At 48.0% G+C, this 13,124-nt stretch overlaps 1 protein-coding gene across 1 annotated transcript in view; it reads right to left on the bottom strand.

Moving 5' to 3' along the window:
* Positions 1–13,124, bottom strand: part of DOCK1 (dedicator of cytokinesis 1) — a 517,745-nt gene that overhangs the window by 30,253 nt on the left and 474,368 nt on the right. Inside the window, exons 33-37 of the mRNA XM_033841901.2 lie at positions 9,140–9,281; positions 8,927–9,005; positions 7,097–7,181; positions 3,930–4,016; positions 879–1,055 (exon numbers count right to left, since the gene is read on the bottom strand). Coding sequence (XP_033697792.1) covers positions 879–1,055; positions 3,930–4,016; positions 7,097–7,181; positions 8,927–9,005; positions 9,140–9,281 — 570 coding nt within the window. The remainder of the gene's footprint in view (positions 1–878; positions 1,056–3,929; positions 4,017–7,096; positions 7,182–8,926; positions 9,006–9,139; positions 9,282–13,124) is intronic.

Below are 13,124 nucleotides of genomic sequence, written 5' to 3' on the forward strand. Positions count from 1 at the left end.
GGTTGGATCCTACCCCAGCAAAACATCCAGTAAGGTCAGCACAACAAATGGACTTTGTTCACTCACTGTGGCGGCCCCGTCCATGGAGCCCAGCAAAGCCACAGCTGACCCGGGTCACTCACTTCGCTGGGAGGCAGCTCCCCAGCTGCTCTCGTGTCCCTGACCCCCATCCCGGGTCCGCCCTACAGCTGAAGGGAGCTGGAACAGAGCATCACCTCTCCAAAGTGTCCAGGGCAGTTTCGCCTCACAGCCCACTTTCAGGCAGAGCCCCTTCTGCTTCAGTTTCCATTTTGTCTAGACCAGGGGGCAGCAAACCTTTTCCGTGAAGGGCCTCAACTCTGTCACTGTTGTATCAGGAAAACAGCCACAGACACCAAGTAAGAGAATGGCCGTGGCCACGTCCCAGACTTGATTTACAAAATCCGGCGGCGGCTGTCGTGCAGACCCCTTGTCTAGAGCACATCCCACGATCTTCAGCTTCTGCCTGATCTCACTGAGATATTTTCCAGGGAGACCAGCTGGCTGTCCCCACTGCACCAGACTCCCATCTATTTTAAATATTCTAAGCCTTTTGTCTTTCACTGAAACTGTGTCTTTTGGCCTTTAATGATCCCAGGCCTCTGGACTGTCACGAGGGTCACTCTCTAGGGCTCCGTTAGCACAGTCCGCTGCGGGGTGAAGATGAGGGGACAACGCCCAGGCCGGTCGGGCCCGGGGTGGGGCTTTGACCATCGGGAGGCCGCAGAGGCTGCCTCTGGGCGGACCGGCCTGGGCTCGGTCACTGCGGAGCTCGCTCAGTGAGACCACGGTGGTTTCCGGGCTTGGAGACAGTCCGTCCCAGGACAGGGCTGGAAAGAGGAAGCTGGCGTGTCACTTGCCTTTTCGTAATTTGCAAAGCCTCCCATGACGGCGGGGTCCACGATGCCGTTCAGGAGCATGGAGAGGGGGCTGACGGGGAGGCTGGGGTCGTCCAGGTGCTGCTGCACCATGCTGTTTATCTTGTCGTTCGTCAGCTGCATGGTCTCAATGGCGTTCTCCAGGGGGCTGATCTCCACCTGTGGAAGGGGGAGGACGGAATGGCATCGGGCCAGCTGCCGCGGCCCCTGTCCTGCCAGGGCCTCTGCTGATGCCTCTGGCTCCTCGCCAGAGGACACACACTCCGAGTGGGGCAGGCTTCCTACTCTCCATGCACTGTTCTTCCCAGTGGCTTCTTGGGGCAAAGGTCCCTCATCACCCAGCCGAGAGAAGCCGGGCATTTTAGGATCTTTATGTGTTTCCATAGACCTGTCCCCACATGCAAACTCCAAAGGCACAACGCAAGGTCACCTAGTCCTGGGGAATGCGTGTGCACATGCACGTGTGTATGCGTGTGTGTGCGCGCGTGCGTGCGTGTGCACGCGTACGGTCATCCCAGGAAAACACAGCCCTGAGTGGCACTTGAGCACAGTCTACGTGTCTCACAGAGCAGCCTTTGAACTATGGCCTTGTTCGTTGCTTGTCTTAAGGAATTTTGAGCAATCTCTCCCTGTCCCTGAGGCAGGAGGTCTGGGCGCTTTGTCCCTGGACTTGCTTGGTTAGGGAAGCAGGGGAGGGGCAGAGGGGTCCTGCCGTGGTCTCCGCAGGAGGCCACACACCCTCCTATAGGAAGGAAGAGCCCCCGCTGCCCGGTGGTCACCACTTCAGCTGGACCTCACGGGCCTCCCTTGCAAACCTGCCACTGGTCAGCAGGACCCTCAGAGCAGGAGGCAGGGCGAGGCAGCATGGGCCCACCTCGCCACCGCTCCTGCAGCTCTGCCCACACCCAGTGCCCTTCTTCCTCTGGGGGCCCCTGCAGGGCCTGGCGAGGCCCCGCCCCGCGATCCTCTCTGGCTCAGCCCGCAGGTGCCAGGAGGATGCGTCCGCGTTTAAAACAATAACACCACCTTCCCACCAGGCCTGGCTCTAACAGACCCTAGGCTGGGCCCCGGAGCCACGTCCAAGGGTGACCACAACACATGATAACCTGATCCTTCCCTTCCCCAAGGGAAGTGGGACGGGTCCCCACCTGTGCCGGGGACCCTAGGGTGTCTTTAGCAAATGGCAAAGCAGAGCAGCCTGTTTTCTCCTACAGCCCCTGGGGATTGTCTGAGAGGTAGAGAGACGGGGGTTGGAGGTGCAGAGATGTTGAGAGAACGGAGAGACCCTAGAACGACACCCTCAGTCGTCACCGGCGAGCACCTGCCGGAGAGGTGACCTGATGGAGAGGAGGTAACACGCCAAGAGGTGGCCGACCATGTGCTGGTCGCTGAGGGTGCCCCCTGGTTGCAAGTGCACCCCAAACAACACATACCCTAGGGCCTTTGTTTTCACCCCACACCTGGCTTTATCAGACCCTGGAATGCACCACCCCAGACACAGAACTTCGCCAAATGGACTCTCCAGGGCAGAATTCCATTTTGACTGATGGCTAACTCCCTGTCGCCGATCCCGTTTGCCGCAAGAAAGAGCAGTGTCCTAGCTTCATCAAACCAAGAGGGTCAGCTGCTGGTCCAGCAGGGTTCCAGCGATGGCGGGGCCAGGAGTGCGGGCAGCAGGATTATTACAGTCCTGCCATCCTGGGATTATTCAGCCCCCAGCTTTCTTCTTTCATTAAAAAGGGCAAGCATAGCCCGTGGCAGAGCCACATCCTTACAGAAAATCAGGGCTCAGGCTTCGCCACCTCGAGCTGTTCAGCACCGTCCTCACGCATCCGGGCTGGCTCACGGAGTCCCCGATTACAAACGGCTTATGGGAAGAGGCTCATAGGACGATAGGAGTGGTGCCTGTTTAGGGAAGGGTCTCCTGTCTTGTGGTCTCCCGCATGTACATCACCAGCTCCGAATGGTTCCAGTGAAGGCTTGCATTTCTGCCACCTGCCACGTCTCCTGAGCCTTCCAGAGGTCAGGGCCTGCCTGGGTGCTAGTGGGGGACAGAGTGGGGTCTCTGGGGACACAGGAAGTAGAGGCGCCCTCCGGGGGTGGGGAGGGGGGCCCAGAGCCCTAGGGCTTCAGAGTAGGAGGAGGGTGCACTGGAGATGGGGATGGGATGCAGCCAACCACACGCATGCTCAGGGAGAGGTCAACTGAGCTTAGAGGTCAGGGAGAGGTCAGCCAGAGCTCAACTGGCGTGGACGAGGGTCAGGAGTGGAAACAAGGCTGGCAAGACAGGCGCCAGCCACGTCCTAGGGCAGAAGCAGGAGTTTCCAAGGGGACTCATGGTAAACTGAACAGTGGGTACCACCCCTCTGGTTAAGATCCTGCCAGGTGAAAACCAAAGGCATTGAGACACATGACAAAGCACACATATTCCAATCAGACCTTGTTATACGGGCAACTGTCACGCTGCTGCTGCTATACATTCAGTGAGAACCTTCTGCCCAACTCTGGTTCCCGTGACTGGAACTGTCCGATAGCTCATCACCGAGGCAAAGTCTAGCTAATGAGATGCGGGTCATTATTTCTTTAAAAAGGGTGGGTGAGGGGTATATTCTCAAGCTATTTCTACTTGAAGAGGAGCAAGTACTATTAATCAAGTTGTTTGTCATGTAAATGGCAATAAAACCATCAGGAAGAAAGATCTTCAAAAGCGTATGTAAATTGGAATTTGTCAAACTTGTCATTTCGGTAACAGAAAGAACTGTCAAAACAGCACAGTGAAGACTAGATTTAAATATTTTGTAAAAAGAAATGAAATCTTAGCTCTGGTTTCTTTCTACGCTAGAGGAGGTTGTGATTACACGGCATTTCCACCGCAGTATTCGTGGACGAGGAGAGTGATTCTGGGTTAAGCCTGATGTGGGGTCTGAAGCATGCCTGCCGGCCACGGTGACCAGATGACAGGCCCGGGGAAGAGGCCGTGTCAGACCGTAGAAAAGGGGGTGATGGGCAGTTCCTCCTGTGGGGTGTGCTTACCATGAAAACAGATTTGACCTCAAACCACCTTAAAATGCCAGGCAATTTATACGCAGTTGTGTATATGGTCCTTTCGATCCACATATTCTGCAAAGGGAACACACACAGGACACTTGTTAGGAGAAGGATGTTGCAGGTAGATGACAGCTTCTGTCCTCGCGGGGATTTGCAAGGGTCTGGGAGGCAAGGTCACCAGCCGCCCAGGGAACACCTCACAGGCCACGCTCTGCTGAACTGCCAGACTGTTACACAGGACACCGTGGCCCCCTGTTCCCTGGCCAATGGTGCCCATTTCCCTGGCATTTGGCCAAGAAAATACAACAGAAGGGGAGAATTACATACATCCGCAAGAGGGAGGTTCCCTCCGAGCAAACAGGTTTTTGGAAAGGCTCCAACGAGCTTTCCGTTAGCCTTACTTAGTGTTCAAAAGAAACTTGAAGATGCAACTCCACTGAGGAAGACTGGGCTTCATAAAAGTGACCTCTCAACATTCTAATAAAATCAGTCAGTATTTTAATGATGAATTTTTTTTCTTTTTTTGGCGTAACATATTTATTTACATCAGAAAATGAAGATATGGAAACAGAAGGCAGAAAAATCACTCCGCACCTAAAGATGACAACCTAACCTTTTACTATCTGGGGTTCAAGGCTTCCTACTAAGCACTAACAAGTGTGTATATGTGTATTTTCAATGAAAATGTATTCTTCCGAAAATGGTATAGTACATATTGCGGGAAGTTGTTTAAAGCCAGGAAATGCAACTCCACCCCTCTTTAACGGCTGCACAGAACTCCGCTGCAGGGGTGAACCGTAACCCCTTCCTCCCACCTCCTACTGCGGGGTGTCCAGCTGGTAGCAGCCTTTGCCTGGTACACCTCCCAGTAACAGAGAATCACTGAGCAGTCTGAGTCTGTCCGTAGCGATCCAGATATAAAAAGACGGCGTAATGGACTGTCAACATTTCCAGAAAACTGGCTGGCATGTAGAAAGCATTTTCTCCAAACCTCAGATTCCAGGCTGGGAGAGGGGAAGGACCTGGCCAAGGCCCCAGGGACACAGGTCAAGGCTCCTGCTGCCCCCGGGGGCTACTGGCTCAGGCACCGGCCTGGAAAGAGCAGGCTGCGCTGCTCCCTACCAACCCCGGCATCCCCGGGGGGCGGGGCCTGCGGGTTCCACGTTATCCCCCGGGGGCGGGGCCTGCGGGTTCCACGTTGACCCTGTCTCTGGCTCCCTCCTCCTTGCCGGCTCTGGGCTTCAGAACTTCATGCGTGGCCAGGTTTGGAGGCACCAAGCTGCTCTGAGCTCCCGGGCTGGCCTGGCAGGGCAGCTTTCCCAGGCCCTGGGAGGCAGGCTCCCTGCAGCAGGCCCCAGCCTGGCCTCCCATTACCACCAACCCCCCTGCGCGTATCTGAAAGCCTGGGGCTTTGTCAAGCACGTGAAGGACTAAATCCCGTGGCTTCTGAAAGCCTCATCCGTGTGTGAGAACCTAACGGGGCCATTAGGGGATTTCTGGGCCATTTAGAAAGAGCCCAGCCTCTAAGGCTTAGCGCAGCTCCGGAGTTCAGGAGCCATGGTTATTCTTAGCTCTGCCTCGAATGGCTGCGCAACTGTCGGCAATTTGCTCGACCCCCTTTGTCTCTTCCTACACCGTATAAGAACGTACATCGCCGCGAGACGTGAGAGGCCTGAGGGAAATTCAAGAACCGCCCATACATCCTGCAGCCAGGATGCTACAGAAATGACAGAGTTATTGCTGTGACGACCAGAACAGAGACGGCTCAGAAAGCCCAGCCCCGGTGTGGGTGTCTAGGTGGGGCCTTGCCTCTCTCACCACTGCAGACGGTGCCACAGTGAAACGAGTCCCCAAACAGGTTCAGGATGCCCCACTAACCAAGAAACGGGGTTTTGGTTTTGAAAGAGCCAGTGATGAAACTGGGGACAGCCTTAGAATTTCCCAACTCCAAGATCCTAGTTGACACACAGGAAACTGGGCTCGGGAAGGGAAGGGAAGGGCCTTTCAGGGGCTGCGACTGGAGACTCACAGGCATCGCCGTGGGGATCAAAAGATGATAGGAAACAGGGCTTCGAAGGGAGGGTGCGTGGAAGGCAACTTTGCTGAAAGTGCTCTGAGCTTCCTTTTGGGTCAGCAGCATGGTGCTAATTCAACTTTGACCCCCTGCACCCCCAGATACCTGCAGACAAGGTCCCCGCCAGGGGTCCTTGGGGCTAACGCCACCTTGAAATATGGGCCTATCTAGGGATTTCCAGAGGAGGTTTTTCAGGGCAGGAGGAGAGAGAAACGTTAACATTAAAAATAAATAAATAAATAAAACTATGCTTTCAACATACAGTTTTGAGGGCATTAGCCCCCTGTGGCCCCCTTTGCCTGGTAAAGCAATAAAGCTATTCTTTTCTACTTCAAAAAAATTAATTAATTAAAAAATAAAAACGCTGTGCTTTATTTCATGCCTTTGCAAAATGGAATCCATTAAAGCAGTTGTATGTATATCTTTTAAAAGGTTGCAAGAATCTGTGTTAACATTTCTATGACTCTAATGCAGTGTCTTCAACAAGGCACAGATGTTTAGCAATGTGTGGAAACACGTGATTCGCTGTCGCCACCGGGGAGGCTCTAGCTGGCCCCTAGTGGGTAGAGGCCCGGGATGCTTCTCAACATCCAACGAGGCCTGTTATTCAGCTGTGCCCGCGGGGACCCTGTTCCGGCGTATCGTGCCACAGTGAAGTTCAGGTGTGGGCGCTGGGTAGTGAGCCCAGCTCACCTCCTGACTGCTTGTCCCCTGCAGAGAGCCGTGTAAGCACTCGGCACCTCCGAGAGCTTATTTATAACTGAGACACCAGCACCTGCTCCAGGACCCAGGGCACAGAGGAAGACTCAGATACACGCAGGAGGGAAGCAAGTGTGCTCCGAGCACAGAAACACTCCAAAGCACTAGTTACCTTCTTACAGTATCACAAGCACCTTAGTGATACTATCTGTGAAATGGTCGTCATTTCACTAAATCTGAATGGGTAATATGCTAGGATCTCTGCACATAACACACAAAGGCATTCATTCCTGCACTGCGGGAACCTCTGAGAACACGCTCTTCCATGCGCAGTTTTGTTAGTCGTGGCATGAGCTTGGGGGTGGGTTTTTTTTTTTACCGCAAATTCGTTGTCTGGGTTTTTCTCTCCCTTGCGGATCGGACGAGAATATTCAAATCGCTGGACCTCGTTTACTCTGTAAAAACTGTACAGAGATAGAGGAATCATTAGACATTTAACCAGAAAAGCAGCCGATTTGCTTTTAGACACAGGATCCGGTCTCCCTATAGGTCAGTGCATCCCTTAAAACATCTCCAGCCTTGACCTGGAGCGACAGCTGGGCTTTCTTTCCCCGCCAGCCTCAGAAGAGAGACGTTGGCAGGTGGAAAAATTACCTTGAATTTTTGCCTCGTCTCTGTCCCTGACAATGCTCAAGGGAGAAGAGATGCTGAGTAAGAGTGAAACCAGCAAAAACAGAAAAGGTGAAGCAAAGGAGAGGGGGAAAAGGCCTTCATTCTCCATTTATGCGTTTATTATTTAAAATTTGAATTCATAGTTCAACAATTAATTAATTTAATCTAATAAGTTATTAAAAATTTTAAAATATGTCTTATTTTTTAAAAGGTCTTGTATACTTTAATTTCCGATCTACAAAAGGCAGATTTGGCAACCACCAAGGGTGGCATACATACGATGGAGACTGTGCCTTCCTCCCCTGGGGAGGGGGTGGGTTTCACGCACATCCCAGAGGCAGGCTGGGAGGCTTACTCACCCCCCTGAGCTGAAACGCAGGTGGGCACCCCACATCGAAGGGAAATATCTGAGCATACACCACAGTTCACTAGTGTTTAATGCCTCTCTGAGAAAAAAATGTTGCAAAACTTGAACTCTAAGCCTCATGAAAGCGAGCATCCGTCAATAAACCAAGTCCTGGTTTATTTCCCATGTTTGCTGATGAAAGGTTAAAGGAATGGTGGTGGATTTTGTAGAAGAACCCAATCCACCAAACTTCAGGATATAAAATAAGCAGATCCTGAGCATTATTAGGCCATCAAAGAGGTTAATTGTTTTTCACCAGTACATGGATCAAATAGAAAATTCTTTGTATCTAAGAGACATCTAGTGTAGGTGTTTCTACACCACTGCTAAGTCAGGGGCAATTCAATGTAGATGCAGAAAATCTCACTCAAATTTGGACAGTTGGCCTGTGAGTTTTAAAATCCACCTCCAGGGGCTTCCCTGGTGGCGCAGTGGTTGACAGTCCGCCTGCCGATGCAGGGGACACGGGTTCGTGCCCCGGTCTGGGGAGATCCCACATGCCGTGGAGTGGCTGAGCCCGTGAGCCATGTCCACTGAGCCTGTGCGTCCGGAGCCTGTGCTCCGCAACGGGAGAGGCCACAACAGTGAGAGGCCCGCATACCGCAAAAAAAAAAAAAAAAAATCCACCTCCAAATTCCATATTATGTAATCACCCTGTTGTACAGGTGAAGGCTTCTTCTCATCCCCCACCTGGTTCTCCATCACGAGCACATGTCTGAATCCCTATTCCTGGCTTCTGGGATCCAAATGCTCTGGCCACACCACAGGCACACAGACAGATCTGTGGGGTGGGGGGCAGGGCCTGAGCCCTGGAGAAAAGGTCTACAGGGGGTCTCTCACCTGGTGGCTCAAATGGAGCCCAGAGCACCCCTTTCTCCCCCTGACTTTCCCTGTCTCCCAATCTCGGGTATAAGGAACAGCCTTGCACCCTCCCGGCCACACGTGTTCACATCTCCCTTCCCCCTTCTTTGATGCTGAACATGACTAATTTCCCTTGCTTTTTGAAGTAAACAGAAAGAGCATCTGAAAAGTTAATCAAAGGCTGACATCCACCCTCTGAGACGTGAAATTATGAAGAAGCGATCTGTGTACGCCTCTCACCACCCTCATGTCGGGTAAGGAAAATGTTACCTTACAATCTGCTCTGACACGGGCCTGTGGAACTTAGGGGGCAAATCGAGTTTGGGCTTTACTGTGAAGCACTGAATATCTGAAGGTCAAGGGGGTTAAGGATCATAAGGCAGCGTGGTCATTAGCCAGGAGCAAGGTCCCATGTACACCCAACCATCCAAACAAACGACATCGCCATCATTTTATATCCGACATGGCTGTCTGAAAGGATACATTGGCCAGCAGAGTTTTTAATATCGTCGCCTGGTGGAGATGTTGTCTTCATTTTCTCAGCATTTGGAAACTGAGTTAATAGCCGAGCTTCAAAATCTTCCCGGCGTTCATACTCCTTCCCACGGTAAATGAAAACTTTCCCCTGGAAACAATGACATTCATTAAATAACACCCCAGGGGAAGGGCCAGGAAAAGTTCACACATAAAGGCATTGGTCTTCAAGATGGGCTTGACAGTTTTTTTTTAAATGTCACTGAATAGCTTGTAATTGTGGTGATCTTACTAATCAAGAACACAGGAACAGAAGCCAGGTAAGTTAATACTGTTTAAGAAGCACTAAAGATGATGTTACTGAAAGTACATTTCAGTCTTAACAGTAGCAATCAATTTACAAAACCATGAGAAACCAAGCGAGTGATTGAAGCCCACACACTAGTGGGCATGAAATGGTCAGACAGGGTAAAGGCACCAAGGCAAGTGGAGGAGAATGGTGTCCATATCATCTCCCCCCTAATTAAGTAGTTTCCATCCTACCAGAAAGAATTCAAGGGAGAGATAGCCTCATCCACCAGAGGGCAGACAGCAGAAGCAAGAAGAACTACCATCCTGCAGCCTGTGGAACAAAAACCACATTCACAGAAAGATAGACAAGATGAAAAGGCAGAGGGCTATGTACCAGATGAAGGAACGAGATAAAACCCCAGAAAAACAACTAAATGAAGTGGAGACAGGCAACCTTCCAGAAAAAGAATTCAGAATACTGATAGTGAAGATGATCCAGGACCTCGGAAAAAGAACGGAGGCGAAGATTGAGAAGATGCAAGAAATGTTTAACAAAGACCTAGAAGAATTACAAACGAGATGAACAATACAATAACTGAAATGAAAAATACACGAGAAGGAATCAATAGCAGAATAACTGAGGCAGAAGAACGGATAAGTGACCTGGAAGACAGAATGGTGGAATTCACTGCTGCGGAACAGAATAAAGAAAAAAGAATGAAAAGAAATAAAGACACCCTAAGAGACCTCTGGGACAACATTAAACACAACAACATTCGCATCATAGGGGTCCCAGAAGGAGAAGAGAGAGAGAAAGGACCCGAGAAAATATCTGAAGAGATAAGAGTTGAAAACTTCCCTAACATGGGAAAGGAAATAGCCACCCAAGTCCAGGAAGCACAGAGAGTCCCAGGCAGGATAAACCCAAGGAGAAACATGCCGAGACACACAGTAATCAAATTGGCAAAAATTAAAGACAAAGAAATATTATTGAAAGCAGCAAGGGAAAAACGACAAATAACATACAAGGGAACTCCCAAAAGGTTAACAGCTGATTTCTCAGCAGAAACTCTACAAGTCAGAAGGGAATGGCATGATATACTTAAAATGATGAAAGGGAAGAACCCACAACCAATATTACTCTACCTGGCAAGGATCTACTTCAGATTCGATGGAGAAATCGAAAGCTTTACAGACAAGCAAAAGCTAAGAGAATTCAGCACCACTAAACTAGCTCTACAACAAATGCTAAAGGAACTTCTCTAAGTGGGAAACACAAGAGAAGAAAAGAACCTACAAAAACAAACCCAAAACAATTAAGAAAATGGTAACAGGAACATACATATTGATAATTACCTTAAACGTGAATGGATTAAATGCTCCAACCAAAAGACACAGGCTTGCTGAATGGATACAAAAACAAGACCCATATATACGCTGTCTACAAGAGACCCACTTCAGACCTAGGGATATATACAGGCTGAAAGTGAGGGGATGGAAAAAGATATTCCATGCAAATGGAAATCAAAAGAAAGCTGGAGTATTAATACTCATATCAGATAAAATAGACTTTAAAATAAAGAATGTTACAAGAGACAAGGAAGGACACTATGTAATGATCAAGGTATCAATCCAAGAAGAAGACACAACAATTATAAATATATATGCACCTAACATAGCAGCACCTCAATACATAAGGCAACTGCTAACAGCTCTAAAAGAGGAAATTGACAGTAACACAATAGGAAATCGACAGTAACACAGTAACACAATAATCGACAGTAACACCTCACTTACACCAATGGACAGATCATCCAAACAGAAAATTAATAAGGAAACACAAACTTTAAACGATACAACAGACCAGATAGATTTAATTGATATTTATAGGACATTCCATCCAAAAACAGCAGACTACACTTTCTTCTCAAGTGCGCATGGAACATTCTCCAGGATAGATCACATCTTGGGTCACAAATCAAGCCTCAGTAAATTTAAGAAAATTGAAATCATATCAAGCATCTTTTCTGACCACAATGCTGTGAGATTAGAAATCAATTACAGGGAAAAAAATGTAAAAAACACAAACACATGGAGGCTAAACAATACGTTACTAAATAATCAAGAGATCACTGAAAAAATCAAAGAGGAAATCAAAAAATACCTAGAGACAAATGACAATGAAAACACGACGATCCAAAACCTATGGGATGGAGCAAAAGCATTTCTAATTGGGAAGTTTATAGCTATACAAGCCTACCTCAAGAAACAAGGAAAATCTCAAATAAACAATCTAACCTTACACCTAAAGGAACTAGAGAAAGAAGGACAAACAAAACCCAAAGTTAGCAAAACAAATATCGTATATTAATGCACGTATGTGGAACCTAGAAAAATGGTACAGATGAACCGGTATGCAGGGCAGAAGGAAAGAAATCATCAAGATCAGCACAGAAATAAATGAAATAGAAACAAAGAAAACAGCAGCAAAGATCAACAAAACGAAAAGCTGGTTCTTTGAGAAGATAAACAAAATTGATAAACGATTAGTCAGACTCAAGAAAAAGAGGGAGAGGATTCAAATCAATAAAATTAGAAATGGAAATGGAGAAGTTACAACAGACACCACAGAAATACAAAGCATCCTAAGAGACTAGTACAAGCAACTCTATATCAATAACATGGACAACCTGGAAGAAATGGACAAAATCTTAGAAAGGTATTACCTTCCAAGACTGAACCAGGAAGAAATAGAAAATATGAACAGACCAATCACAAGTCATGAAATTGAAACTGTGATTAAAAACCTTCCAACAAACAAAAGTCCAGGACCAGATGGCTTTACAGGTAAATTCTATCAAACATTTAGAGAAGAACTAACACCCATCCTTCTCAAACTCTTCCAAAATATTGCAGAGAAAACTCCCAAACTCATTCTATGAGGCCACCATCACCCTGACACCAAAACCAGACAAAGATACCACAAAAAAAGAAACTTACAGACCAATATCACTGATAAATATAGATGCAAAAATCCTCAACAAAATGCTAGCAAACAGAATCCAACAACACATTAAAAGGCTCATACACCATGATCAAATGGGATTTATCCCAGGGATGCAACGTTTCTTCAATATACGCAAATCAATCATTGTGATACACCATATTAACAAACTGAAGAATAAAAACCATATGATCATGTCAATAGATGCAGAAAAAGCTTTTGACAAAATTCAACACCCATTTATGACACAAACTCTCCAGAAAGTGGGCATAGAGAGAACCTACCTCAACATAATAAAGGCCATATACGACAAACCCACAGCAAACATCATTCTCAATGGTGAAAAACTGAAAGCATTTCCTCTAAGATCGGGAATAAGACAAGGATGTCCACTCTCACCACTATTATTCAACATAGTTTTGGAAGTCCTAGCCACAGCAATCACAGAAGAAAAAGAAATAAAAGGAATCCAAATAGGAAAAGAAGAAGTAAAACTGTCACTGTTTGCAGATGACATGATAATATACATAGAGAATCCTAAAGATGCCACCAGAAAACTACTAGAGCTAATCAATGAATTTGGTAAAGTTGCAGGATACAAAATTAATGCATAGAAGTCTCTTGCATTCCTATACACTAATGATGAAAAATCTGAAAGAGAAATTAAGGAAACACTCCCATTTACCAGTGCAACAAAAA

The sequence above is a fragment of the Tursiops truncatus genome, chromosome 16, assembly GCF_011762595.2.
Source record: "Tursiops truncatus isolate mTurTru1 chromosome 16, mTurTru1.mat.Y, whole genome shotgun sequence".
NCBI classification, from domain to species: domain Eukaryota; kingdom Metazoa; phylum Chordata; class Mammalia; order Artiodactyla; family Delphinidae; genus Tursiops; species Tursiops truncatus.